Source organism: Pezoporus wallicus, unplaced genomic scaffold (genome assembly GCF_028554395.1).
Source record: "Pezoporus wallicus isolate ANWC-B61680 ecotype Strahan unplaced genomic scaffold, APGP_CSIRO_Pwel_v1 contig_5261, whole genome shotgun sequence".
Lineage (NCBI taxonomy): Eukaryota > Metazoa > Chordata > Aves > Psittaciformes > Psittacidae > Pezoporus > Pezoporus wallicus.
In genome coordinates, this window is record NW_026642423.1 from 1,231,748 (window position 1) to 1,256,961 (window position 25,214).

The following is a 25,214-nucleotide window of genomic DNA, read 5'->3' on the forward strand; positions in this document are numbered from 1 at the left end:
GCTTGAGACAGACGTGAGACTGTTAGAAGTGATTGTCCTGCCTTTTGCTGGACATTAGGACTGGTGGGTTTGCTGATGAGGTGATTCCGGTTTGGGAAGATCAGTTAAGTGCAGCAGTGGGTTGTGACATGTTGATAGAAACAGCTAGGACAGGTTCCAGATCTGTCTTGCATATCATTGTGCTAGGTCCTTCGGTGTCCCTGCATCAAGATTCGTTGGACTTTGACTGGATCAATCTTGGACAAAGTTTGATGCGGATGCTGGAAATCAGCAACACCTCAGATGTCCCAGCCTATTACCAATTTGATATTGGTGTCACAGGGAGCGTCTTCTCCTTGGATCGCCCCTGTGGAGTCTTGGAGGGCACAACAACACTAGCGTTGAAGGTGACCTTTCGACCCACTCACCCCATCAGCTATCACCGCAGAGTGGTGTGCCTTGTCCACCATCAGGTATGAGAGGCAAAGGGTGGCTTCATCGCTGTGATAGCTCAGAGGGATCTTCCCATATAACCCACTGAGGCTTGCCTCTCTCAGTAGCCCCCAGAGATCTCTTCCAACTGCATTTCCATTGATACCTATCATAGAATCATTTAAGGTGGAAAGAACCTTTAAGATCAAGTCCAACCATTAAGCTAGCACTGCCAAGTCCATCACTAAACCATGTCCCTAAGCACCACATCTACACATCTTTTAAACTCCTCCAGGCATGGTGACTTCTACTTCCCTGTGCAGCCTGTTCCAATGCTTGACAACCCTTTCAGTGAACAAGTTTTTCCTAATATCCAATCTAAACCTCCCTGGTGCAACTGGAGGCCTCATTTCCTATGGCTTTTTATTTTGAAGAAGAGATCAACTTCCATGTCACTACAACCTCATTTCAGGTAATTGTAGAGAGCAATAAGGGCTCCCCTGAACCTCCTCTAGGCTAAACAACCCCGGTTACTTCAGCTGCTCCTCACAGGACTTGTTTTCTAGACCCTCCACCAGTTTTGTTGCCCTTCTTTGGACACACTCCAGCACCTCAATGTCTTTCTTGTAGTGAGGGGCCCAAACCTGAACACAGTGTTTGAGGTCCAGCCTCACCAGTGTCAAGCACAGAAGGAGAACACTTCTCTAGTCCTGCTGAACAAGCCAGGATGCTATTTGCCTTTGTGGACACCTCGGCACACTGCTGGTTCATGTTCAGCCAGCTGTTGAACAGCACCCAAGGTCCTTTTCCACAGGGCAGCTTTCCAGCCATTCTTCCCCAAGCCTGTTACATGGGGTTGTTGTGACCCAAGTGCAGGACCCAAGCTCTTGTTGAGCAGAATCCCCATGGTGCAGGTTCCTATGAGCAGTTAGGGGGCTGATGTGGACAGGCAGTTAGTAATGCTTATGGGTAGAGTGAGGTGCATCCTCAGTGGCTCCTGTTTGTTTAGGTCTCTGAGTCAAATTTAGCTGTACAGCTGTGCACTCAGCATCTTTAACTTTCACTCCAGTTTCAAGAAAGTTCTTGGGCCACATAAGATAAGCTTTTCCCAGGCATGGGAAATGAGATGCCGGAATGGTGTAACTTTCAAAGCCATCACAGAAGGGCTGTTTATTTCTTTTTCTTTCTGGTGTTTTCCCAGGAACCCTTGTATGTGGACTTTTTTGGTACCTGCCATTCAGACACGGCTAAGCCAGCCATCCTTCAGGCAAGACACCTCTCCTGGTACCGAACCAACACGGTGAGAGGGCTGACCTTCTACCCCCCTGATATTGTGAGTGCGATGCTGAAGGATGGGCAGTTGCAGATGGATGAAAAGGGAGCCCTCATGCTGCTCCCCGAGGTATGATCTGTTCACCCTGGAATCTAAGATTCTCCTGTGCTTTTCTCTGCAGATGTTGGGCTTCTGTTGTGTTGGCCAAACAGATCTAGAAGGACGTGCGGGTGCCAGAATGATTTCTTTAGTTAATGTTCCCAGCACATACCAACACTATCTTTACCAAGCTCAGGCAGTAATCCGCTTTCTGGCTTTACCTCAGTCACAGAGTCTTCTTTTCCTTTGTGTAGTTTCAGATTGAGGACTGGTTTGCAAACAGGAGCCTCCCTGAAGCATAGACTTTGACCTGTTCTGGGAACTGTTACTGAAGTGCATGCCCTCTTGTTGGGAGGGTAATCAGGACTGTAGTGCCTGGTGGTTCCCACAGGCACACTTTCCCTGTTCACATTCAGATGTTTCCATCCTGTAGATCCCTCAGGACAAGCGTCCTAAAGAATACTTTGAAGTTGACTCTATGACTGAATATTTCTACGACGGTGAAACCAGCGACATGGCCTTGTTTCCCCCTCATGTTAATGTCAGCCCCAGGGAGTATGATTTTGGTTGCTGCCTGCCGCTTCACAAGGTAAAACCACTTCCTCTCTGTGTGACCAATCACACCAAAGGAAGTATCACTGTTTTCTGGACTCTAAGCCATGGCAGTACCTTCCAAGTGAGCCCTGAAATGTGCGACATCCCACCTTTGAAGTCCTCAGCCTTCCGTGTCATTTTCAAGCCCACTCAGCTCAACACTCTCTATGCAGCGGAGCTGGAAGGTTTTGCCTTCTACAAGGTTAGTAGGCATTACTAAGACCAGTTGCCAGAGAGTGCCTAGCAACTGTTTGCAGGCTAGAGGTTTTTGGGGGAGTTAAAATTCAAATGGAACCTTTTATTTTGAATTTGGCAAACTAGCATCTTCACTAACTCCTTTGGCCACTGCTTTGATACACTGGTAAGTTAAAATTTCTCCTTCACCTGTGTCCTGGCAAAGGGAAATCAGCAAGCAGCCACAGCTCATCTGCGCAGACAGGTACACTTGCTCTTACTCCCAGTGAATGTGAAGTAATGTACACCTCACTGAAGGAGGAATTACTGTGAATTACTGCACTATTAGCATGGATGGAAGCCTCCACAAAAATGGTTGTTGTGGTCTGAGTGATGAGCAGCAACTTGTTTTTTGTGTCTGGCCTCCACAAGTAAAGCCACTGAAGGCATTGTATATGACTGCAGCCTCTCCTCCCATGTGATGTGGGATTCATGTCACACAGGTTGCAATTGCAGGAGTTTTAGCATCCAGGAACATCCTGGTAGGTGAAAGAGATCTTCACTACTTTGTTGTTTACTCTTCTTGCATTTTTCCCCTTCTAAGCCAGTGTGAAGGCTATCTGGAGTAACTTTTGAGTCAGGGGGTTCTTAGGCTCAGGTAAAGGACAGCTGATTATTTTCAGTGACTCACTGCTGAGTGCTAGCTTTAGCATCTGCAAGTACCTCAAACTGCACTAGAGGAGCATCTGTAGGCCCTTCCCTAAGGCAACCTTTACACAAGTACTACAGAGTAGCTTGGATGAGTCCTTCTGCTTGAAAGTCATTCAGTGGTCTTTTGGGTCTAAAATACAGCTGCTTTGGGAAAGCAGCTCTCATGTTCCTCATCCAGCATTGGTTAGCCTTTCTTCCCTGAAAATGTAAATTCCTCAGCCCCAGAGAATGTCATTGAAATGAACTGCTGCTTGTGATGTTGAATGCACTTGAAGGCACCCTGCCACACTGCCTTCCTGCATGCACTCTGTTCTGTTCCTTGCATGCCTGCAGGTGCTGAGACACTACAACAACATTGAGGAAGATGCCACCATCTGTCCATCCTGGTGCCTAACTGTCAAGCTGAGAGCACACACGTTTGAAGAAGGACGGGAGCATTTCATCCCACAGTACATCCTGGACGTCCCCAAGGTGTGTGTGAGTGACATTCAGATCTTTGTATAGATGCTTAGTATTTACCTCTGAAGTCTTCACTTGGTGTCCATTGCGCCATCCTTAGATGTGGCTTAGGTGGTTTCTGATGGTGTGAAGACTCCTGCTTTATTACAGAAATAGGATGGTCCTTCTCCTGCATTAACTTCCCAGCCTCCAGTTTGTCAGGATTCACTAAGCATCTCATTAGCTCTGAGAGGAAAGCTCTTGGGATCTCCTTCCTTTCTGTTTAAGTGGATATAGGCACTGACAATGGTGTTTAATCCCTTCCCAGGAGCCTCAAGTACTCTGCGTGCACATAGGTAAATATGGAGGGCAGCACACAGAACCCACACTTAGGGAAAACAAGTGGTTACAAAGTAGAGTGGAAGCCTCCCTGATTCTTCCTGATGTTTCTATAGCACAAGAAAGTATTGTTCCTATGATGTAAAGCAAGATCTGTCTCTCTAGGCAGTAAAAATGATCTTGAGAACCTCTTAGAAAATCTCCTCAGCTAGTCCAGGACATGCAGCCTGTATCTGGTATTCACGAGCTGGAGCAAGTTTCAGTCTCCTGGCATTCTTAATCCAGGAGGTCACTATGCATGCAGCATCCCACTTATGAGATAAACAGAATGCACTGCATAATGGAAAGTAACTTCACTGGTCCCATGAGCCTGTGAAAGATGAAGGCCAGTGTGGGAATGGAAAAGACCATAATTTGCATACCCTTGGGTGATTTCCTTTCTTTCTTTGAAGAGAAGCTCTTACAAAGTTTTCCGTAGACTCAGGATAATGCTTGTTGGAACCTGGAATTCAATACAGTGAAAGCTTTTTCTTTAAGCTGTTTTCTAAACCCAGTGCAAACAACCCTTCTTTCTTGTCTCCACCAGACTTTTCCTCCTGTGGCTCCTAACACAGATACCTACTGCAGCATGCTACTCTTGAACACTGGCACCTCTCTGATAACCTTCAGTGTGAACCAAGCTGCCTGTCCCTCTCTTTTGGTCAAGCCCTGCTCAGGATACATCACTCCAGGAGGCCACCAGATTTTCTTTCTCTCCACCCACCCAGTTAACACACTTTCACAGCAGCATAGCTTGCCTTTGCAGCTGAACTCTCACCCTGGATACACCGAGGTACAGAGAGGGAAGGAGTAGTGAGCAAAGCTTTGTTCCCTTGTAATCTTCCCTTTTAACAGTGATACCTGTTATATCTCCTAACGGTTAGTTTAGATTTTTCCCTTTGGAAATAGGAATGAAAGAATACCTTTAAAATGTAGGGCAGGGTCAACACTGCAGATAGAAGGTGCTTGTGCTGCACCTGTACCCCTTATTCCCTTGGTTTCCATCTCCTAGAATGTACTACACTGTGCTCAAGGCCCTCTTTGACAGCATAGCCTAAAGTCCCTCCCCTCCTCCCTCAGACCCAGTTTTGTTCTTGCTTCTCTACTGGAAGGAGCAACATCTTTGCAAGGTGTTCCCAGAGGCTAATGTGTGATACTTTTCCCCTTAATTCTACAGGAAATTGTTCTCCAGAGTTGTGGGGAGTCCCTTAATTTGCTCTTAGAAGGTGAAGGGAATCTATACTTCAAACCTGTCTATATAGGGACCTCTTTTACACGAATGTATACCATAAAAAACTGTACAAGGCTACCCATGGTTTTCACATGGAAGATCCGTCAGTCTGACAGCAAGATCCTGTCTGTCAGTCCCACTGCAGGGATCCTCCAGCCCTATGAAGCCATGGTAAGTTCAAGTTGTGCCAAGTATTTTGTTCTCTACAATAAAGGTATGGAATATTTAGGGCAGAAATATGAGGGCTGCCAATCATTTGGTGATTAATGCTAAAGTTGGAGAACACCTGTCTTAGTGTGGGTTGCTAGCCAGTACCTGCAGTTGTTCTGGTTCCTATGATATGGATTTTCCCAAACACGATGACACTGTCCTTGACTACAGAACAAAACGGGTCTTAAACAGGGTTAACAGATAATGATACACTTGAGGGGACTGGGCATTAACACAGCAGCGACTTTGTCATGCACCAGGAGATGCTAATAGACAGAAGAAAAATGAGAGCACAAGAGGGTTTCTGATTTTTTTAATTCTGTTCTCCCATCCGTAAATTCAGGTTCTAAACTTCTACCATATTCCCTGAGTGCTTGTTCGGAGTAGTGAGGACTAGCACATCTCCAAAGCCTGGCTTTGGATATCTGAATGTGCATTCCCAATATGAACCTTTGACACAGGCAGTGATGATGAAGGATTGAAGTGAGAGTGTCTCCAGAATTGTCTGTGGAGGACTAGGTTGGCTGCAATAGAGGAAATGACTGTGCACTGAATGCAACTGATGTGGTGTATAAGTCTGGCTCTGATCTGGAGCTCCTGTGAGCACTCTTATTCCCTTTTGTGATTTCAGGCTCAGGCATGGACTTTCACTCCTGACAAGGAGATCAAGTATCTGCTGCGAGCTAAGGTGTTTGTGAGGAGAAAAAAAACAGACCCCGTGTGTCCTGAAACTGTCTGTTATGCCTTACGGATTGTTGGAGAGGGGGCACTGGGCACCATCAGGGTAAGGAACTGGGACCCACTGGATAGTATGAAGGAATACTAGGGTAGGATGCGGGTTTTGGGCTTCCCCTTTCTGCACAATCTGTACCGGAGGCAAGTAATAAGGATTTACAGCAGAATTCCCAGCTGTTGCTTTCAGTGGAGATGACAGAACTGGCAGCCTAATGGCAACAGCATGATGTAAATGTCCTGCCAGTTCAAATGTGACCTGTACAAATCCTCTGGATTGCTCTCAAATCCTCTGTTCCAGACTGAATCAAGCAAGCTATTTAGCTCCTTGGACTTGGAGCTCTCTCCTCTCATTCTGTCTGCTCTCCTTCTCCATTTGTCCTGCTATCAATCTGATTTTTACATGTAGTGGACCTAACTGTTCAAGTGGTGTAGCCAGCACACATCCACCTGGCTTGCCTCTCATTATCTGCAGATCTTCATTTTCAGGCAAGTTTCTTAAGGAACCAGAGCTAAATAAGATAATACTTAGTAAGTCATTGCCCCATGTCAATCACATTGGACAGATAGGTGGTAATGTTTTAGAGACACTGAGTCGTTATAAATTGCATGTGAGTGGATGACTGCCCAGAAGAGAGGGAGACTCTTAATGCAGTCATGGAGGGACCAGCAGACGTACCTCAGCGCTTGTCCCAGATACAGCTGGCCAGCTAGTGTACTTACAGCTCTGAATACACTGCATCCTGTTCAGCAAGCAGCCTAAGTAACAGTAGGAGAAAGAATTTGGAGGAGGGATTGAGCCCTTGCAGCCCTCTTCTGACATCTCCCAGGGGATGCCACGTCCTACACAAAGCAGAGAGTGCTTTGCACTGCACTGTGTGTGCCAAAGGATCAGCGTGTGGTGAGATGGGTGGTGGTGACACTCAACTGCATGCTCAGTGACCATTGAATGGCGGGTTTGTATTCCAGGCAGAAAAGGAGCACCTGGACCTTGGAAATGTTCTGGTTGGTGACCTGCAAAGCTGCACCATTGTACTGCTAAATGATGGGATCTGTTCTCTGAAGTACATCCTCAGTGTGGAACAACTGATCACTGGGCCTCCTGACACCGAGGAGGTCCGCAGCGATCCTCTGGGTACTGTAAGGGAGTTAGCATGGGATGGGGCCTTGGCTTTCCCCTCTCTTCTGTAAAATCAACCTAGCATAAACTCAGAAGTTGGGCTGCTTGCTGGCTAGCTTGCATTGATTCTTTTAAGTACCTTAAAGTGTCTGCTCCCTTGCTGAGGGATTTACTGCAGGTGACTTTTCTGTCTTGCTGGCAAAAGCACAACTCAGAGCATGACAACTGAAGTTAGACCAACTTGGGCCTTGAAATAAGATGTACTTTTCCAGTGGAGAAGAAAGTTAAAGGAGTTCCCAGGAGAAATGGTGGAATGCAACCCTTAGCTGTCTTTCTAGAGGACCTCCTCTGCAGAAGTTCCCTGTTATTGCTGGCCAAAGGCAGGCTGGGTAGACCCAATGAGCTGCCTACAGTTGTAGCCTGGGAATCCCAACTTTAACATCTGAAGCTGTTGCTATTGATTAGGCATGGGAGGGAAGTAGCTTAAGTGCAGGAAGGCTTAGGGATCTTTGCGCTGAACACATGTGAGCCAAGAGCTCATACAATCTCTTTTTTCCTACAGCTCTAGAACTGGAATACTCCAGAGGGACAATCCCTGCAAGGTCAAGAGCTTTTGTCCAAGTAACAGTCAGGCCAGCCCGTCGGCTGCATTACACCTGGTCAATCAAATATGCTCTTTGCACTCCCACAGGTGAGAGATGGGTGTTTTGGGAAAATCATTCCCTCCCAACCAAGTAGACAGGGTTGTAACAGGCTGAGCTTCACAGTTCCCAGTGTATGAGTTCTGCCTGAAGAAATCTGGTGATGAGCAATTCACCAGAGCCAGATTCTATGTGCTATCTCCTTTTAGATGCACCTTTTGGGATTAGAGATGATTGAGCCATAAGACACAGACAAGGAGAGCTCCAAGTTTCCTTCTGCTCTGGTCACAAGATTCACTGCTCCTCTGTGATCATGGCCTTTTACAATATGTCCTGAAACACATTCTGAGAGCTTCATGCAACCAGTCCCATGTAGCTGGGGTCCTTTTGGCAGATCTGGATTGGTCCCTGTATGAGAAAGAAGGAAGTTTAACTAGAAAAGGCATGGAGAGGGATAACAGGGAATGTAACAATGTGTAGTATGTAACAGGAATATTCAGAGGTGGGCAACAAGAAGGCACTAGTTATGCAAGGAGTTTCCAGCTTAGAAAGTGGAGCATGGCAATGCCACTTGAATGGTATGGAGAAGACAAGATGTAAACAAATGTTTATGATTTTCAGCTTGAAAACAGGGCACTTCATAAAATGGCTAGGCTATAGACTTAAATTAAAAAGGGGGGAGTTCACATAGTGCATAATTAACCTGTGTAAATACATTGTTGAGAAGGACCACATTCATAGTCTTGGTGATCTCTAAATGCAGAAGTCAAGGTAAAACTGGAAGTCAGGGGTTTACAGGTTTTCAGAAGCCGCTAAAGTCCTGCTCTTTCTTTGGTCCGCATAGGGCCTCTCTGTTTTGCTATCCCAGGCAGCTGTCCCTTAATGGTCCATGACTACTTTTTGACATTTCTTTCTCTTCCCAGCTACAGATCTTACAAGAACTGAAGAGGAGCAGCAGCCCCTCTGCTGCATTGTAGCAACAGGTGTCTACCCAACTTTCTGCATCACAGATGCCTGTTCAGCAGGCAGTGGCAGTGGTATCAGCAAGTTGCACCTCTGGAGGCTCTTTTCCTTGGACATACTGAATAAGTACTTGAAGCAAGACCCGACTCCCAGTGAGCTCATCTACAGAATTCCCACTAGGCACAGGTAAGATGAGGAAATGGCTCAGAGGATCTATCAGTCCCTTGCATCAGCTAGAGATGCTGTGGCCATTGGCTTGTGTTGCAGCTCACTGCCATGTGGCACTCTTATTCCATCCTAGCTGCTTCAGGTAGTTATTCACCTCCTTCTCTGCTTACCCACCCTAGAAAGGAGCCACAGAAACAAAGAATAATTTAATTGCAGTGGACCTCTAGAAGTCTGTGGTCTAACCCCTTGCTCAAAACAGGAACAACTAGATCAGGTTGTTGAGGGCCTTGTCCAGTTCAGTGCTGGATATCTCCGAGGACAAAGAAACCACAGCTTGAGTGGGGACCTGATTCTGGTATTTGACCACTTCCATGGTAAAAACTTTTTTCCTAGCATCTGATCGGAATATCTTGTGTTGCAACTTGTGCAGTTGCTGTCTGTGAGCCCTTGCTTCATAAGGCTGAACAAACACAGCCTCTCCTTGTAAGTAATGTGCTTCAGCCCTCAACCATCTTGGTGGTCCTCCAGTGGATCAGCTCCAGTATGTCAGTGATTTTGTTGTATGTACCAGGGAGCTGAAAAGAGACACCTTGCCTTACACCCCATTTCCTTCCTCCCAGAATGGCCAAGAAAATAAGGTCAGATAAGAATTAGAAGGAAGACAGCCAGTATAGAGTGACCCTTTTCCTTGTCATGCCCTACTGACTCTTCCTCCTGTCTCAATTTAACCTTTTCTTTCTCTCCTGTGACCAGCACATGCTTGAGCCCTCCAGTGTACACGCCTCTCTTGCTGGATTTCAACTTTGGGGCTGCTCCAATAGGCTCAGAGCCTACCCTCGTGATGCTCCTGCTGGAGAACAAGGGTGTGGTGCCTGTGGAGTGGTAAGCAGTGCTTTGGGGAGCTCAGCCTTCTTTCCAGACGGGGGTATACCCCTTCTTTTCTGTCAGGGGGTATACAAGTGCTCACAGGGGCTATGAGACGTTTGCAAATTAACAGGGTGGGTTTTCTAGTTGCAGCTTGTGTTGTGAAGCTGCAACTGAGATCTGCTGGTGGGTCTGGATGGGGGGGGGGGGGGAAGCAAACAAGGAATGTCAGAGAGGTCTATAGGTCAGACCTGACAAAATGTGGTGTGTATCCACCAGCTAGGCTGAGCCTGGCTGGTTTGAATATGCTGACTATGGCCCTAGGGAAGTTGTTTGTCTTTTGCTGATCAACTAACTGGTTCCCTAGGGCCTTTCTGTTTCCTTCTGATCAGAAGCTGGACATGGAGCACTGGGCAGAGGATGCTGAATTTAGCTCCCGTGAGCTGCATGAGATGAGAATTCAGGATAACCAGCTCTTCAGTGTTTCCCCAAAGTCAGGGAAACTTCTTCCAGGACAGGAGGAATCTATCCAGCTCTCACACAGGTAATGGCAACAACCTGTACTTCAGTGCCTCATGCTGTGTGCCAGGACAGCGTCTGCCATCACAGTCCCCTGTATTTCCATGCTGGATCCTTTCCCTTCACATGCCCCTTGCCCAGCAGAGATTGGGCAAGTAAAAATTCCCTGAGCTTGTCCCGTTTCTGGATCACACAAAGCTTGTCTTCCTCAGGGGGATGTTGTTAGTGTCCTTTAACACTACAGTGCAAGAGACGTTTAACCTGACATGCTGGGGACCCTGGTCTGCCTTGACCTGACAGTTGAGGAGACAAACAAGATGCTGCACTTCCTGTGGCATAGATCATACAGTGATATTTTTGTCATCAGCTAGAGCTGCAAGACCTAGAGCTGCCTGTGGAGGGTATGAAGAAAGCTGACACCTCCCCTTTCACAACAGACCTGATCTGTGAAGTCCTGGCATTTCAAATGGCATTAGCCATTAGAAACTTGGGCCCCTAAATGGGTGTATGACTAAAATCAACATTGCATCACTCATTCCCACCCAAACACAGCAGTTCCCTCCTTCTCTCAGTGGCCCTTACACAACAGTGACTCTTTAGCTGGGAATTGAATTGTCTCTAATGTACTGTGTGACCCTGATTCTATCACCCTGGGCACAAGGTTGGTTTCTAATGTTTTCCTCTGTCTCTTCTTTCATGTTAGACATGATTTCACTGGCATTGATAGCCTCCCTGTCCTGCTGAAGGTTTCCTATGGCCGTGAGATTCTGGTAAGATAGCAGGTGTCTTTTGCTTCTCTTTGCAGAACAGCAGCAGGTAGGAGCTGAATTAAAATCCCCAGAAGCTGCATGATATGTAGGAGGCTGTGGCCTTCCCCTGTAATTTGCACTGGCCAGGCAGTAACAGAGGGACAAGCAGAGACATAAAACCAACACCCTGACAAATGCATGGTTTCAGCACAGTGTGATGTGCAGTGCAGTGGCAAAACGGCTCTTGATATAGCAGCTGCTGTTTTTTCCAGTAAAAGGATAATTATTGTTATTATCATCATTATTGTTTATTATTGTTGCAGTTATTCTTAGTGTTATTACTATTATTATGTTTAGTTGTTTGTTTGTTAACCTTTGTATTTTATTGGTGGTGTTAGTACAGAATTGCTTCCTCTTCCAAGCCATCTTGAAGCCCAAACCAGCCTTCCTGGGTTTTACAGTCCATGCATGCTTTCCACACTTGAGTATATCTGTGCTTGCTTCCCCTAGTTTCATTTGTGTCACCATGAGTTCTTCCACGCAGTGATCATGGAGCTCAGATCTGCAGCCCATCATACTTCACTCCTACACAGCTTTCCTGACTGTCCCCATCTCATCATCTCTCTGCACTCTTCAATCTCCCTGGAATGTGCTTTTCTCCAAAAGTAACACCCGCACTGGCTGCAATTTGGGCACACACAGGCCAGCATGAGGTGGCAAAGCAGCTCCAGCTCTGAGGTATGGAGGCAGCTGCTTCCCCAGACCCAGAACGTACTCCCTGCATCACTGGTTGGTTGTTCCCACTGCAGCCCTGCTGCCTTTGTCCACCCACTTATTCCTTCTTCCAGTGATAGAGGAGCTTCCTACTCATGCATCTTGCTTCATTGCTTGCTAAAGCACCACACACCTGATCTGTAGTGTGTTTTTCCTGAGCCTTTCCTCAGGCTTGCAACTCTTTTCTCTCTCTTCCCCCTTTCTCAAACTGTCATGTAGAGTCAAAGTCACCTTTTGCTCTGTGGAGCATAGCCCATGCCCAGCTGCGCCTCACTTTCTGTCTCTGAAGTTTCCTATGAGAACATAGTGTTCACACATCTCTTCTATTTTTCTTTTCTTTCAGGACTGTTGTCAGCTGAAAATCCAACCCTTTGACCAAGCTATTCAAACATTGGCTTAACTGTGCCTTCCCTCAAAGCCCTTGGACAGGCTCCCTGTGCTCTGCCTGCCTGGCACAATCCTGAGAGTGGCTGTGGGCATTTCACCAGCTGGCCAGTGAGGGAATAGGCTTTGGAGCACACAGAAGCCTGTAGGGCACACATCCTCTCTTGCCACATAGCCAGTTGCTTTGGTGGCTACTAGAGGCCACCACCCTACCTCATGTTGTCACTGCAGAAGGGGCTGAAAAAGCGTGGGAGGCCCTGGGGATGATAAAATATCCCTGAGTGCCAGTACTTAACTGCTAATATCAGAAAGTGTGAGTAGAAAAGGTTCCTCCCTCTGCAGAGAGGGCAGCTCAGGAGGCTGAACAGAGTGTGTCTTCTGTCCTTTCAGTCATGGCATGAAAGGCACAGAGCTGCCAGGTCTCACGGCAGAGACTGCTCTAAGCAAGCTCATGCATAGCAGATCCTCACCTGGGAATCTGGTGAAATGTGCAGAACATAAGCTAACCTTAAGGGAAGGTAACCTTGGGGTGACATTTTGGGTATTATCAAGCCAAAAGTTAAGCTTTGGAAAGTTGAGAAAACACCAATAAGCAAGGTAGAGATCATTGGGCTGGGTACTGCTTGGTCATTCTGTCAAATTCCAAATTGCCTGGCTTCAGAGCAGTGATGTTAGCCAGCTGCAAGCCAATGCCTCACTTTTTGGAGGTCCAAATTCACTTCTGTTGTGGTTCTATCCATGTGGTCAGATTTTGACCTCCCACTCTGCTTCACCAACAGAACCTGTCTGCTTCATCTTTAGGAGGAGCTCCCTCTTTATTACTCACTTCCCTCTCTGTGGCCAGCTTTCAGTCCTGTGTTGTAGCTAGATTTACAGGTGCTCTGAAGGATTCAAACCGATTTCCCGTTGGCAATTTTTTTCCGGCTGCAGGATGAAACTTCTATGGGACTTTTGTGTTACCCAATCCCTTGCACAGTAGGGAAACAGGGCCTCTTGCTGCCTAGTGCTCTCACAGGTTGTCCTTTGCCTCACTGACATAGCCTGCCTGTAAGAGTGCAGATGTGACCTTGTTCTCAGAGCTCCAGGATCATTTGGCCAGGCAGAATCTGCAGCCCTCAGCAGTTTCAGTAGGAAAAGCTCAGCCAGCTGCAGGTGTTGCAGGATGAGGTAGACTGGTTCCCAGAACTCACTGGAGAGAAAGCTTGGATTCCCAGGGAGAATCCCCAAGCACAGAGCATCCATAAATTTGAAGTGTTTGTGCTTCACTTCAGAGCTGCTAATTAGGTTTTGTGAGATGCTGTCACCTCTGCCACATGCTCTCCAGGCAGCTCTGCTCTCTGGGGAATCTGACATCCCTGCCCCTCTCAGTCATTGCTGTGAGACAAGATCTCTGCACTATGGAAGGAGAACTGATTGCAGCAGGTCTTTACTTTTCTGTATTTGTCTTCCTTTAACTGACAGTCCTCTGAATGGTGCATCTTGTGTCTATGAAAATCGGTGGCAATTTTTCCTCGGTAGTTCTGGTCTAGTGGAATCCAAGGTAGGGTTTTTTTTTGACCAAATACAAATGGGTATTTTACTCCTAAAGCTCAGGAAGGTTCCTGACCCTTTTTCCCTTGCAGTTTGAAAGCACCAGCTTTGGTCCTCTTCCTGTTTGCACTTCATCTGGCTTGCTGACGCTCTCAGGAGGCTGAATGCTCATGTAGTGCTTTGAAAAGATCCCATGCGAGACCTTGTTAGCATTGTACTTCTAGTCCCTTCTCCCTCCTCACTTTGCTTATGGAGCTAAAACAGAATGGGTTGTTTTAGAGGAACTGGCATTCTCTGCTCTTTTTAAGCAGCTGATATCATATCTCCTGCAGGGGTCTGTCCAAGGCATCCACCTGCCATCGCTAACATCCTCTCCATCTTCTGCATATGCACTTGAAAAATAGCCATGCTTTAGTTAATTACGAACTGCAGCAACTTATCTCCCTTTGGCCCATGCAAAGATTTTACTAGCTCTGTGACTGCTTTGCAGCCTCTACCTCAAGGCAGACAGCTCAAGGGTGCTTTGGGTGATCCTGCAGGAAATCATGCATCATGACTGATGTCCAGGCTGACTGCAGTTTTCTCAAAATGCAGAATACCGTGTGTCTTCCTTTCCATGAAATAGCTCTGCAAATCTCTGCTTTGCTTGAAGTGCCTTGTGGCTGCTTTGCTGTTGATCATTACTTGATTGCTCAAAATTCAGCTGGGATCTTCTTGCAGTTTTTGGACTGTTAGACATATTCTTGGAGTAGGATGTCCTCCAGAGTGAAGACATCCAGATGGTCCTTTCCAAGAGGAAACCATTACTTACCTAAAATCCTGTGTTTCCAAAGGATTTGTCACAGCTGCACACTGTCTTATGTACAGTTCAGACACTTTCATTCATGGAGAATTTCTACCATATACTTGCACAGAGAAACACTGAGCTAGTGCCTGACAGCTGAGAGAAAAGTACCTTCTCTCTGAAGCGAAATGTAAAAACCTTTCAGAGGAGAGCCAACCATTGAGTAGGCTCTCTGTCTCCTTGCCTTTTTCTTAGGACTACTTAAATCTGTAACTGTTGACCTCAACTTGCAAAGTCCTTCAGAGTCCTTGTGCAATTGTTCATGATGGGACCAAGCCCCTGTAAGAAAGTGACTGTGTTTGTTTCTACTGTAGCTGAACTTCAGCGGTGTGACAGTGGAAGAGGGCCAGCAGTACATTCATTTTACATCCTCAAAGCACCTCTTCACACCCATTGCCATTGGGACCTCCCACCCCCCCACACAGGTGAGCATCCTGAGGCCAATCCCAGCAGCAAGTGGGGGGAAGGAGCTAGTGTTACTGTGTCCCGAGGATAAGCAGTATCCAAGGCATTTCCCAGAAAACAGAATGGCCTCCAAAGGAAAGCATTACAGGAGAGCTTTGAGACTAGCAGAGTCTGGAAATGCCTCCGGGGATATGCAGCAGGGAAAGTACCTTTCACCATCTCCAGTTTGACAAGATTTGGCTTTAACTCTAGCCAGAATGCTTATGAGGTGTGTTAGGCCATCCCCTTACTCTCTTGCACTGGATCCAAGTGAAAAACCTGTCTAGCTGCTGCAGGCACTCTGGAAATAAATCCTGATTAGCTTTTTAGTAAATGAATTAAACTTCCTTAAGCACTTATTCAGCAAAAAGGCGGCTTTCATTCTTATTCTACCTAATTTACTTGAGAAATGAACAAGTCTGAATTGAATTAAGATCACTTTAATATGAGTGGTTTTGCATTTCAAGTAATCTGCTTTACAGTGATCCCTTTAGCTAATTTGTATTCATTTTCTACTAGACTGAATTTGCAGGGCACCACTAGGAGAGGCACTGTAGTTATTAATGTACATGGGTGGTGATAAACCCTCAGCACAGTCTCCTATTAGAACCTCAGTGATAAATGTTGACACTATGAGGTCTCCTCATTCTTAGGAGACAAGCTGCCTAATTAATTATTAATGCTTATCAGAGTCCTCTGAGGAAGTGCTAACTAGTTGAACTTGTGCATGATGTAAGAAGCTCTGCTCTCTCTCACTCACTTTAGATTTATGAACTCTACAATGGCGGCTCCGTGCCGGTGATATTTGAGGTTCAGCTGGACGAGGTTATGAAGATCCAGAAGGAGAATTTTCAGCATCCTGTGTTTGTCTGCCTAACTCCTAGAGGTGAAATCCCCCCTGGCATAACAGGCCACATTGAGTGGATCTTCTCACCACTGGAAGCTAGAACATACATGGTAAGACCCTCCTCATGATTGCCAGAAACCATTTATTTCTTTTGTTGTGTGCCTAAAACTCTTTAGATCTGTTAATGATGGCTGGTCCATGTCATGCTGCAGCTGAATTGAGCTCCATTCATTCAGGAAGCAAAGAGTCTTGAAAGCTACTGAGTGGCTGGTTTGTTCAGGAAATTGAGCAGATAGATTGCTATCTCCGAAGTTTCTTCTTCCCAAAGAATAGGTTTCTTCCACAATCAAAGTCATCCTATTTTTCAAGGATCAAACAGTGACTGAGGATATCAACAGTATCTGATCAGATTTTGGGCTCATTCTTGGCCTTCAGTAACTTCACCAAAGAGACTGAAGTTGGTGTCTTTTATCAATGCAGTGTACATTGCTGCAGGCCTCTCCAAACTGTGTTCCCAAAGACCTTCGTCCCAGGCTGCAGCAGGCAGGCAGGGCCAGAGCTGGATCACCATTAGTTGCCCCACTCTGCAGTGGATGCATGGAAAAATAAATAAATCTAAAACTCAACTTTTGCTCCAAGAGGGACTCTCTTCCTATCTCATAGTTAGCAGGGAAGGGCAAAGCCTGAGGGAACAAAAGACTGGATTTCTTTTCATCCATTCATATGTTGTATTTAAACTAGTCCATTAGTCAGTATATTAGCTTATTGCACATCTCTCACAAATATGACTCTGGACTTAAAACCCTGTTCTTGTCCAAGGCAGGTTGATGTTCCCATCCACATCCTGGGAGGTGAATCAGCTGTGATCACTTTCAAGGGAGAAGGCTACGATCCAAACACCGTAGAAGGGACTGCTTCATCCAGTAAAGTTTTGCTTCCTTCAGTCTTTTCAGGTTCTACCAAACTAACTGTGCCTGGGCAGGTAAGTCCAGGCATGCTGATATGGCCAGTATGAACAATCCAGAAATGCGTGTGAGAGACTAAAACATGCAAGTGGCCCCATCTAGCAATAGTCTTTGTTGCAGAAGTGTTCATTTGCCATGAGATAGAGCAAGATATTTCCCTTCCAGCATGTCATCTAGAGCTTAACTCATAAAAAGCAGTTGTTCTGAAAGGTGCTGTCTTTCCAGCTTGCTGCTTCCACTGTCATTAGAACAAAAAAAGGCTTTAGGCTTTGTTCATGTTCTGAATTTTCTATTGGAAATTACCCTCCATCACAGCTAGCTTTTTCATTGGCAGCTGCAACACCTTTTTCTTTGGCAATTCATTCACAAAAAAACCATTATGCTCCTGACATACCCTACCAGGGCTTGGCTGTTACCATTTCACACCTAAACTCAGATGATTCATAACCTGAATGCAGACTCCAGGATAGTCACTCATTCAGGCACTTCCTGAGGAATGCACGTGTTTAACCTGTCACTGGCTCAGCGGGAGCTTGTTTGGCCTGGTCTGAGCCTGCCTGCCAGCCTGGGAAAATCAGTTGTTAAATTCACTCACAGATTTATTCATTACCCACAGTGTAATGAATCAGCATTAAACAGCATCAGCAGAGGTGTAGTCCGGGCAGGTAAAGGATTCATCCTTGCTGCCATTAGTGTGCCTAGCTTGGAGCTCAGCCATAGCTACATATGCTCTGGCTTCCAGCAGGGCGACTGCGTTCCTGGGTATAGCAGAGAGATGATTAAAAACCTGTCTCAGGCTGGCAACAAAGACGTCGTTCCACAAGGCTCTGTTGTCTGTAACCAAGAGTCATTAGCTTCTCCAGTGACCAATGTAATTAATCGGAGTTTGCCTGGAGAATGGGACAGACTATTAGCAAGGTGTGGTAGGGAGCAGTTTCCCAAAACTCACATTCAAGTTGATGATGATTTGGGCAAGGACACACTTGATGTGTTTGCCAACCGAAGTAGGAAAAGGCCTGGACTGCAGGTGTTGCAGAGGGAATCTGAGCGCTGCTGGTCCCTGCCCCAGCACCAGTGTTATGTTCTATTCATTACTCATTCAATCCCACTGCAACAGGGCTGTCCTCTTGATGTAAAGGGTCATTGTAACCAGAGCAAAAATGAGAGAAAGGTAACATTCCCTCGAGTTGTTATGGTAAAGATAACTGGCAAATATCATCCATGAATTGCTGGATAACTTCAAGGTGACTATGATTGCCCTTCCCCAGTGGCCACATCCCATCTTCCTTTCCTCTATTTCTCCTTGTTTCACCTTGCTTCCTGCAGGCAGCCACCTTGTCCCACAGAAGGATTTGTTTTGGAAATATCCCAGACTGTGCTAAAGCTAGTCGACTTGTCTTTCTCAACAATATCTCAGAGAGCAAGACTGTTGTGTTTGCCTGGCAGATAAGCACCTGCAAAGACAAGAGGGTAAGTCCTTCTCTTTCCTCTACCGCCTTCTTGCCCATCTCTGTTGTGTCCTGAAAGCACCTTACAACTCCATTTTCAACCGGACATTCAGAAACAGTCCTAAGGAACTGGCTTTTGTACTAGCTGTTGAAAGGAAAGGGCAGAGAAGAGTGAAGGCAAGGGTCAGGACAGGGGGGAAAGACAGAATTCAGAGGGAAATCTGAAGACTTCAGTGAGGATACACGAACCCGGAACTACAGAATGCAATAATGAACCTCAGGACCACATCTACCAGCAAAGTCTGTGGTTGTTCTTGCACTATATCAGCTGTACCTCACTCATGTCATATACCTGTGAGAGGGGAAGGGAGAAAATTCCCACAGTCCTGTGTTTCCTACAAAGTGAAGGCACATAGGAAGGGTCCAGGACAATGAAACAGCTCCTCTGTGGCTTGGGTTTGTTGTTTGTTTTTTTTCCCAGATGTTACAGATTGCTCCAGAAGTAGGGGTTGTGCAGCCTGGAGAAAGCATCCCCTGCTTCATCACACTGCAACCTTCAGGGACTGCTTCCTTCTGCAGCACAGATCTGGTGTGTGAGGTGAGACCCAGGAGGTGCCCGTGCATTACCATCACCTGGGCATGTCACCACAGTTCCCAAATGGCTGCCCCCAGCAGTCAGTAAGCTGAAGGAATCCTACTTTGCTCCATAAGGCTGGCCAGTGCTTCTCGTTCCTGAAGATACTGAGCTTCGTCTCTTCTGGTGGTTTAAGTGTCTGTGTGGCTCACTAGATGATGTGTAATTGTGAAACATGGCTTTGTGACTTGAACGCAGCTACAGGCAGTCACAGTTTGAATGGAAGTGGTTTTCAGTGGATGTCAGAGACTTTAAGTATCTGTAAAAAGCAAGTCTTGCTTCTGTAATATTAGTGAGGGCACAGACTTGCAGTAGTGTCCCTCTGGACGTTTATTCTTCGGCAAGAGATTGTTTCTTCTCTGTATCAGTCTTACAATAATGGTTCTCTCCCTTTTTGCTACTGGAAGACATGGAAAGGGAGTGGGCTTCTGCCTGGGATCTCTTGGAAGGGAGAAATTGATGATAGGCATGGGGTTGAGCCAGAGACTGTATTATTTACAGCTCCTTTCTAGCCCTGCTCACTCCAAACTTGCTTCATAGCTATACATCCAGGAGTCCCTGGCTCAGTACAAGAGGGAGCTGCAGGAGTGGGAGAAGGAGAAGGCGAGGCAGGCTGTGGAATTCACCATCACAGAGAAGGACCTGGGGAAGCAAAAGTCACCTGCAGGGGTAAGTACTGCCAGAACTTTACACCAGCTTAGTTCAGCTCAGAAACAGCATCCCATGTTAACAAGAAATGTTCTTTAAAAAAATCTAGGCAAGTTGATAAGAGGATATGAGACTCTGATCTATTCAAGATCCCATAGCTGGTCTGTAGATAGCAGAAAAGGAGATGCTGGTTTTTAGACAAGAATCACAAACTCTGAAATTGCTAATGATTGTCTGAAATTTGGAAGTGCATGAGAAGCCTTAGGGGAAACAAAGACAGTGGCTCTGGAAGCTGATGACTGGATTTTTAGCTATGAATAAACACTGGAGAGAAATGTGTAACTGCCAGTAAGAATGTGGCCTGAGTGAAGAATGGGAGGATGAGGTCATTGACTCAGCTGGGACAAAGTAAAACAAAATCCTGGAGTCTTGTTATGCTCCATATCTTTCCTATAAGAATTTCTCTTCCTTCTCCCTGCCATCTCCCTTTCTTTTCAGAGGTCATCAGGTTCTGCTGAGACAGAAATTCTTCCTGAATCCTCAGCTGTGATGAGGAGATACAAGGTAAGTCAGACCTGTCTCACCCATAGTAGGATCAAACTGACTGCTATAGAAAAGAGGCAGATGCTGATATCACAGCATGGGAGCCTGAACAGAGAGCACAGCATGATTTGTTGCTTCAAGGCTTTGGGAGACAGATTGTTTGGAGAAGCCAAAAGCAGCAGACTGACTGTGCCATGTTGGCAGTAACTTTCCAGCTGAGGTGAACAGGAAGTGAAACTGGAACCAAACGTACACCCATGACTGGAGAAAGGTGGAAAGGTTTTGAATAAGCAGGAAAGATGCACACAGGGCAGTCAGTACCTGGGCTGGTTTCATGCTGTGGCCACAATGGAATGCGTGCCATGACAGAAAGCGGCAGGACCTTGGCGTGACGTGGTGCAGACTACACTGCTAAAAGACCTGTACTCTGTGCCTCAGGAGAAACTGCAAGCTGGGACTGCCTGAAGTTAAGTGCTCAGAAAAATTTAAAGCTCAATTTGCCCCTGAAGTTTGCACAACTGTGACAGCTTCTCTAGCAGTTGTGGCAAGGTGTGAGACAAGGTCCCAGCAAATGCTCTGCAGAACTGCCTGAGCCCAAAGGCAGAGCCACACTGTGTGTACAGCCATCTGCAGTACATGCTGTGGGAATGACAGGGCTTGCGGAGAACCAGCTAACCCAAGAGGTGGAAGGGTCAAGGGGAGCTTGCGTGAGGCTGGGCCTGAGCAGAGTGACTCAGCTAGGAGACACAGCTTGTTATCTCAGGATTCCCATCATAGTAAGGCTGTAGCAGTGCTCCTGGGACCCTGCAGAGTGCCTCTGCATATCCTCAACTGTACTGTGTGAAGATATCAACTCAGGGCAGCTCTAGCTTTGGACTGTCTGCCCTGTGCTGTTACATGTAATCAGTGATGCAGGTTGAGGCATTCACTGGGATGAATGTAAGGATGGTTGAGGAAAAGTAAAAGCAGTTTTGTTTAGTCCTATAGGGTTTTTCTCCCAGTGTTAATTTGGAGCCTGCAATCGACTGTTCTGTGTCTGGAGCAGTGAAGGCCTCTGGCCTCATTCTCAGAGACTGGACAGTTATGTCCCAACGGTTACTGAAGTTTTGCGATGGGTGAGGGCTTCTCCAAAACTGGGTGGTGTTCTTCTGGCCCAGGCTTCTGGACTACTCCTACTCTAAGAAACTTCCCCCAGACTGACTGCTGGTAATGCGAACCCAAACTGGCCCATGTGGTATAGCAGGAGTCAGTTCCTGGTTCCCTTCAAGGCTTGGGAGACTATTTTTGCATGCGTTTCTGCACATCCCGGAGTTCCAAAAGAGATGGATAGGAATACAACAATCCCAAGTACCCTGGGGAGACCTTGAAGTCCTGCTAACCCTCAGGGCTGGCATGCTAGGCAGGGAGGATAGAGTGGACCTGATTCCCAGCATGGCTACTTGTGTCTGATGGGAGAACTGCAGTGCCAAGATCATTCTGATGCTTTCTCCTGTCCAGGCCTGAGCACTCAGGCCTGTGCTCCCACCTACACCAGCCCATCTGTGGCCAAAGGAGCAGCTCACTACCTGCCATTTCTTTCTCTCTAATAGACATTACCCCCTATTAAAAACCACCCTACACCAAATCAGCCAGCTGGACACGTTGACAGGAGGCGGCTGTTGGACAAAGAATCCAGCTGGGTGTGGATCAAACCAGAGCCTCCCAAGCCCATCCTCTTACACCTTGGTGTGACAGCCACTGCCTACTCTCTTGAGGACTTCTTCAACAAATTCACCTCTGAACTCCACAAGTACTTCTTGTTCTGGTAAGCTTTTTGGATTTGCGTCTTCATCTGAGTCAGGGCTGCTCATGCTGTGGTGTGCACTGAACTTGGAGCTCCGCTCTGTTCCCCTCCAGTGCCGCAGTATTAAGCAAGTGGTGCCTTGCTTTCCCCAGCATTAGCTAACACGACTTTTTTGTCTCTTTACCTCAAAAAGAAGATACTGTCAGAGCTTGGTGCTCCTCTCTCATGACAGCGTCCCTGCAGCTTTCACAGATGCAGCAGCTCCCACTCCTGCACTGCTCCCTGTTTGCCTGCAGTGCTGCTGCTCAAACAGGAGGATGCAGGTCTTTGGCAGTTTGATTCTGCCACTGACAGAATAATTCCTTCTTTCCCAGGCCCTTCAGCGACCAGCGCTTGGAAACCAAATTTGTGGATGGGAGAAGGGACAAAAACAGAATGGAAATGGAGCCCAAAAGGCTGTCCCTGGCTGCTGCTTCGAAACAGGAGTTGCAGATAGTGACTGACATACTCGCAGGTGTCATCAGGTGTGTATCCTTTTACCCCCACCCAGTTTGGAGGGGAATGTGTGCAGCATGGCCAGCCCTCTGCTAATCCCAGAGGAATCTGTGCCCTCCTGCTGCACCAGAATGGGAGATGCAGCCTGGAAAAGGCTGCACTGGGAACTAGAGCTCAGAAGCCCTGGTGTGATAGCCAGAGGCAGGATCTTGCTCCCTAGCTAGGCGCTGGGCCCATCTCTCTTTAGTGAATGGTGTCAGTACCCAGGACACCAGGGCATTTTGGTGCCATGAGCTTGGAACAGGCTGCGTTGACATTCACCTATTTTTTCTGTCAGCTGCAAAAATGTAAAGAACCAGTGCTGGGGAGGGAAAGGAAGTTTCCTTATCTCAAGCCTTCTTTATGGCTCTCTCAGGCCCAGAAAGCAAGAAGGGACAGAGTAAACATTGACATCTGTCACCTGATTTCCTGGTACTCATCCTTTATGTTTGTCCTCCCAGAGGCCTCTTGGAGAACACCCAGCTCCATGATGCAGTAAGAAGCACCCTGGATGAGCCCATTCCATACTTCTCCCAGTTTCGGTGTGCAGAATCAGCAGAACTCCAGGACAGGAGACAGTGCTCCACAGTCCCCTCTGGGGTCTCTGCTTCACCAGATCTTTACCCTGAGAAGGATGAAGAGAGGAAACAAATGAGGCAGGAAACCTCTCCCAATAATGATTGGTTGGAAATTTCCCACCATGAGCAGTTGAGGGAGCAGAAGGAGATGATAAGCAGGTGAGGAAGCTGCACAGGCAAGAGAGCCATGGCAGCGCTCTGCCTGGCCAGAAACTCATTTCTCCTTCTGTGGCACTTCTGAGTTGTTCTGTGTGTCCTGGGTGGCAATTGACACTAGCTTACCTAGCCACCCTCTCCTTAAGTGTGGTTTATGAAGAGTGTAGGTTTGCTGTTTCTTGGGGTCAAGCTGTGGACAGTGCCAGGACACTGTTAGTGAGTGATGTCTGCTTTATCTTCAGGCAGTCCTGGATGCACTGGACATTGGAGTGCAGTGTGTGTTAACCTAACCTTTTACTTTTACTGTAGTATTTCATCACCTTGGATTTGCTGTGGCTACACACTGCTACAGGCCACAAGCATATGCACAAATACTAACTACAGCACAACTCAGAGAGAGGAACCACTAAAACCATGGTCACCCAGCTCTGTCTGAGGTCAGGGCCTGACACCAGCTGGTGGCAGCTCTGGAAGGGGGGGTCAGCACCCCATTGCTTAAGTCTTTGGTTCGTTGGCCTCAGTGTGTAGGAAACAGTGTGTGCTGGGAGATGTGTCCTGGGAGGAGTCACAGCAAGCAGCCTGCCTTATCTGCTTTCTGATAGCTATCCTTTGCCTGTACATTTGTCCCTCCAGGCAGCCAGCCTTTCGGAGCCTGGTGGAGCTGGTGCTGGAGAACACCCTGCAGAATATACTGATTGAAGCCAGCTGTGGGGAAGTGGTGCTGACAGCCCAGCCCAGGGTCATTGCTCTACCCTCCAGCCCTTCCCAAAGGTAGCAGAGTGTATCTGTGCTTTGGCAGGGGTTGGGACCTGTCCTTAATGTGTCAGGCTGAAGTACAGCTCTTTTTCTAGACCACATGGATTAGCTGGATCACTGGCTGTCAATGTCAAGGCTGCCTGTGCAAAACAGGGAATCTACTCCAAAAGCCTCTGCCCCTTCTTTGCTTGTCCTAAACCACAGAGCAGAGGTGATAATGGTGCAGCCTTTCCGTGGACCCGAGACCATCATGCAGTTCAGGGGCAGGGCCCTGTGAGTGAACAGCTAGCAGAAGAGTCTGAGGCACTGGACAGCCCAGCACAAAGAGGGTTTCTTAGGTAAAGGAGTCAAGTCGCTGTCAGCACAGCCTATGACAGCAGAAAGGGGGCAAAGCTTTCATAGTCTAAGATAGTTTAGGATTTAGTTAGGGTGAGGGAATGGCCACTGGTAGGGAGGCAGATTTGGGGCTGAGGGCAAAACATGAGGCTTTGCCCCAGCTTGGAAAGACCTGCAGGCAGATTGGATTGGAGGAGGATAAGAGAGGGCTGTTGGGTGGAGATGTCATCTCCAGAGCTGCAGGAGTCTTGTCTAGATAGATGCTGGGTGTTTCCCGTGATCCCTGGGGGAGTGATGATTGCCTGAGGGGTAGGCAGCAGCAGGCTGCACTCTCCCCAACCCCAAACCAATCTCCTCTTCTTCAGAATCACCAGTCCAGCACCACCACCACCCTCAAGAGCATAGCTGCTGGGCACTGGGCTGCTTGAGCTTGTTACATGCATCAGCTTCCACCTCTCTACAGCCTGTCCCCGTGATGTCCAGTGCAACTCCAATCCTCCCACCCCATGACTGGACCACAGCATGTTGTCTGCCTCTGAGGGCCTATGTCCTGATTATGTCCTCATTTCCAATTTGAATCCTCTGGCAACTCCACAGCAGAGCTAATGAGATCTTGCCTGTCTGTAGCTGTCCACATCATCAGAGAAGAACCTCCTTCTGCTACAGGGAGCACATGGACAACCTCTGTGACTGTTCCCACTGCTCTCAGTCTGTATGAACTGGGAGACGAATCTT

At 47.2% G+C, this 25,214-nt stretch overlaps 1 protein-coding gene across 3 annotated transcripts in view; it reads left to right on the top strand.

The window, feature by feature from the left end:
• Window positions 1-24,954, top strand: part of CFAP65 (cilia and flagella associated protein 65) — a 31,870-nt gene extending 6,916 nt beyond the window's left edge. The window contains exons 8-32 of one of the 3 annotated variants that reach the window (XM_057430005.1): window positions 187-452; window positions 1,613-1,813; window positions 2,217-2,579; window positions 3,596-3,733; window positions 4,626-4,871; window positions 5,256-5,480; window positions 6,151-6,303; window positions 7,221-7,386; window positions 7,934-8,062; window positions 8,936-9,161; window positions 9,897-10,025; window positions 10,375-10,551; window positions 11,230-11,296; window positions 15,122-15,232; window positions 16,017-16,208; window positions 16,922-17,080; window positions 18,390-18,533; window positions 18,993-19,109; window positions 19,686-19,814; window positions 20,292-20,357; window positions 21,926-22,140; window positions 22,494-22,643; window positions 23,115-23,390; window positions 24,021-24,158; window positions 24,845-24,954. In XM_057430005.1, coding sequence (XP_057285988.1) covers window positions 187-452; window positions 1,613-1,813; window positions 2,217-2,579; window positions 3,596-3,733; window positions 4,626-4,871; window positions 5,256-5,480; window positions 6,151-6,303; window positions 7,221-7,386; window positions 7,934-8,062; window positions 8,936-9,161; window positions 9,897-10,025; window positions 10,375-10,551; window positions 11,230-11,296; window positions 15,122-15,232; window positions 16,017-16,208; window positions 16,922-17,080; window positions 18,390-18,533; window positions 18,993-19,109; window positions 19,686-19,814; window positions 20,292-20,357; window positions 21,926-22,140; window positions 22,494-22,643; window positions 23,115-23,390; window positions 24,021-24,158; window positions 24,845-24,884 — 4,223 coding nt within the window. In that variant the 3' untranslated portion in view covers window positions 24,885-24,954. Of the gene's footprint in view, window positions 1-186; window positions 453-1,612; window positions 1,814-2,216; window positions 2,580-3,595; window positions 3,734-4,625; window positions 4,872-5,255; window positions 5,481-6,150; window positions 6,304-7,220; window positions 7,387-7,933; window positions 8,063-8,935; window positions 9,162-9,896; window positions 10,026-10,374; window positions 10,552-11,229; window positions 11,297-15,121; window positions 15,233-16,016; window positions 16,209-16,921; window positions 17,081-18,389; window positions 18,534-18,992; window positions 19,110-19,685; window positions 19,815-20,291; window positions 20,358-21,925; window positions 22,141-22,493; window positions 22,644-23,114; window positions 23,391-24,020; window positions 24,159-24,844 lie in introns of those variants that run through there. The other 2 variants (XM_057430007.1, XR_008975019.1) reach the window with 2 other exon arrangements.
• Window positions 24,955-25,214: the final 260 nt, after the last annotated feature.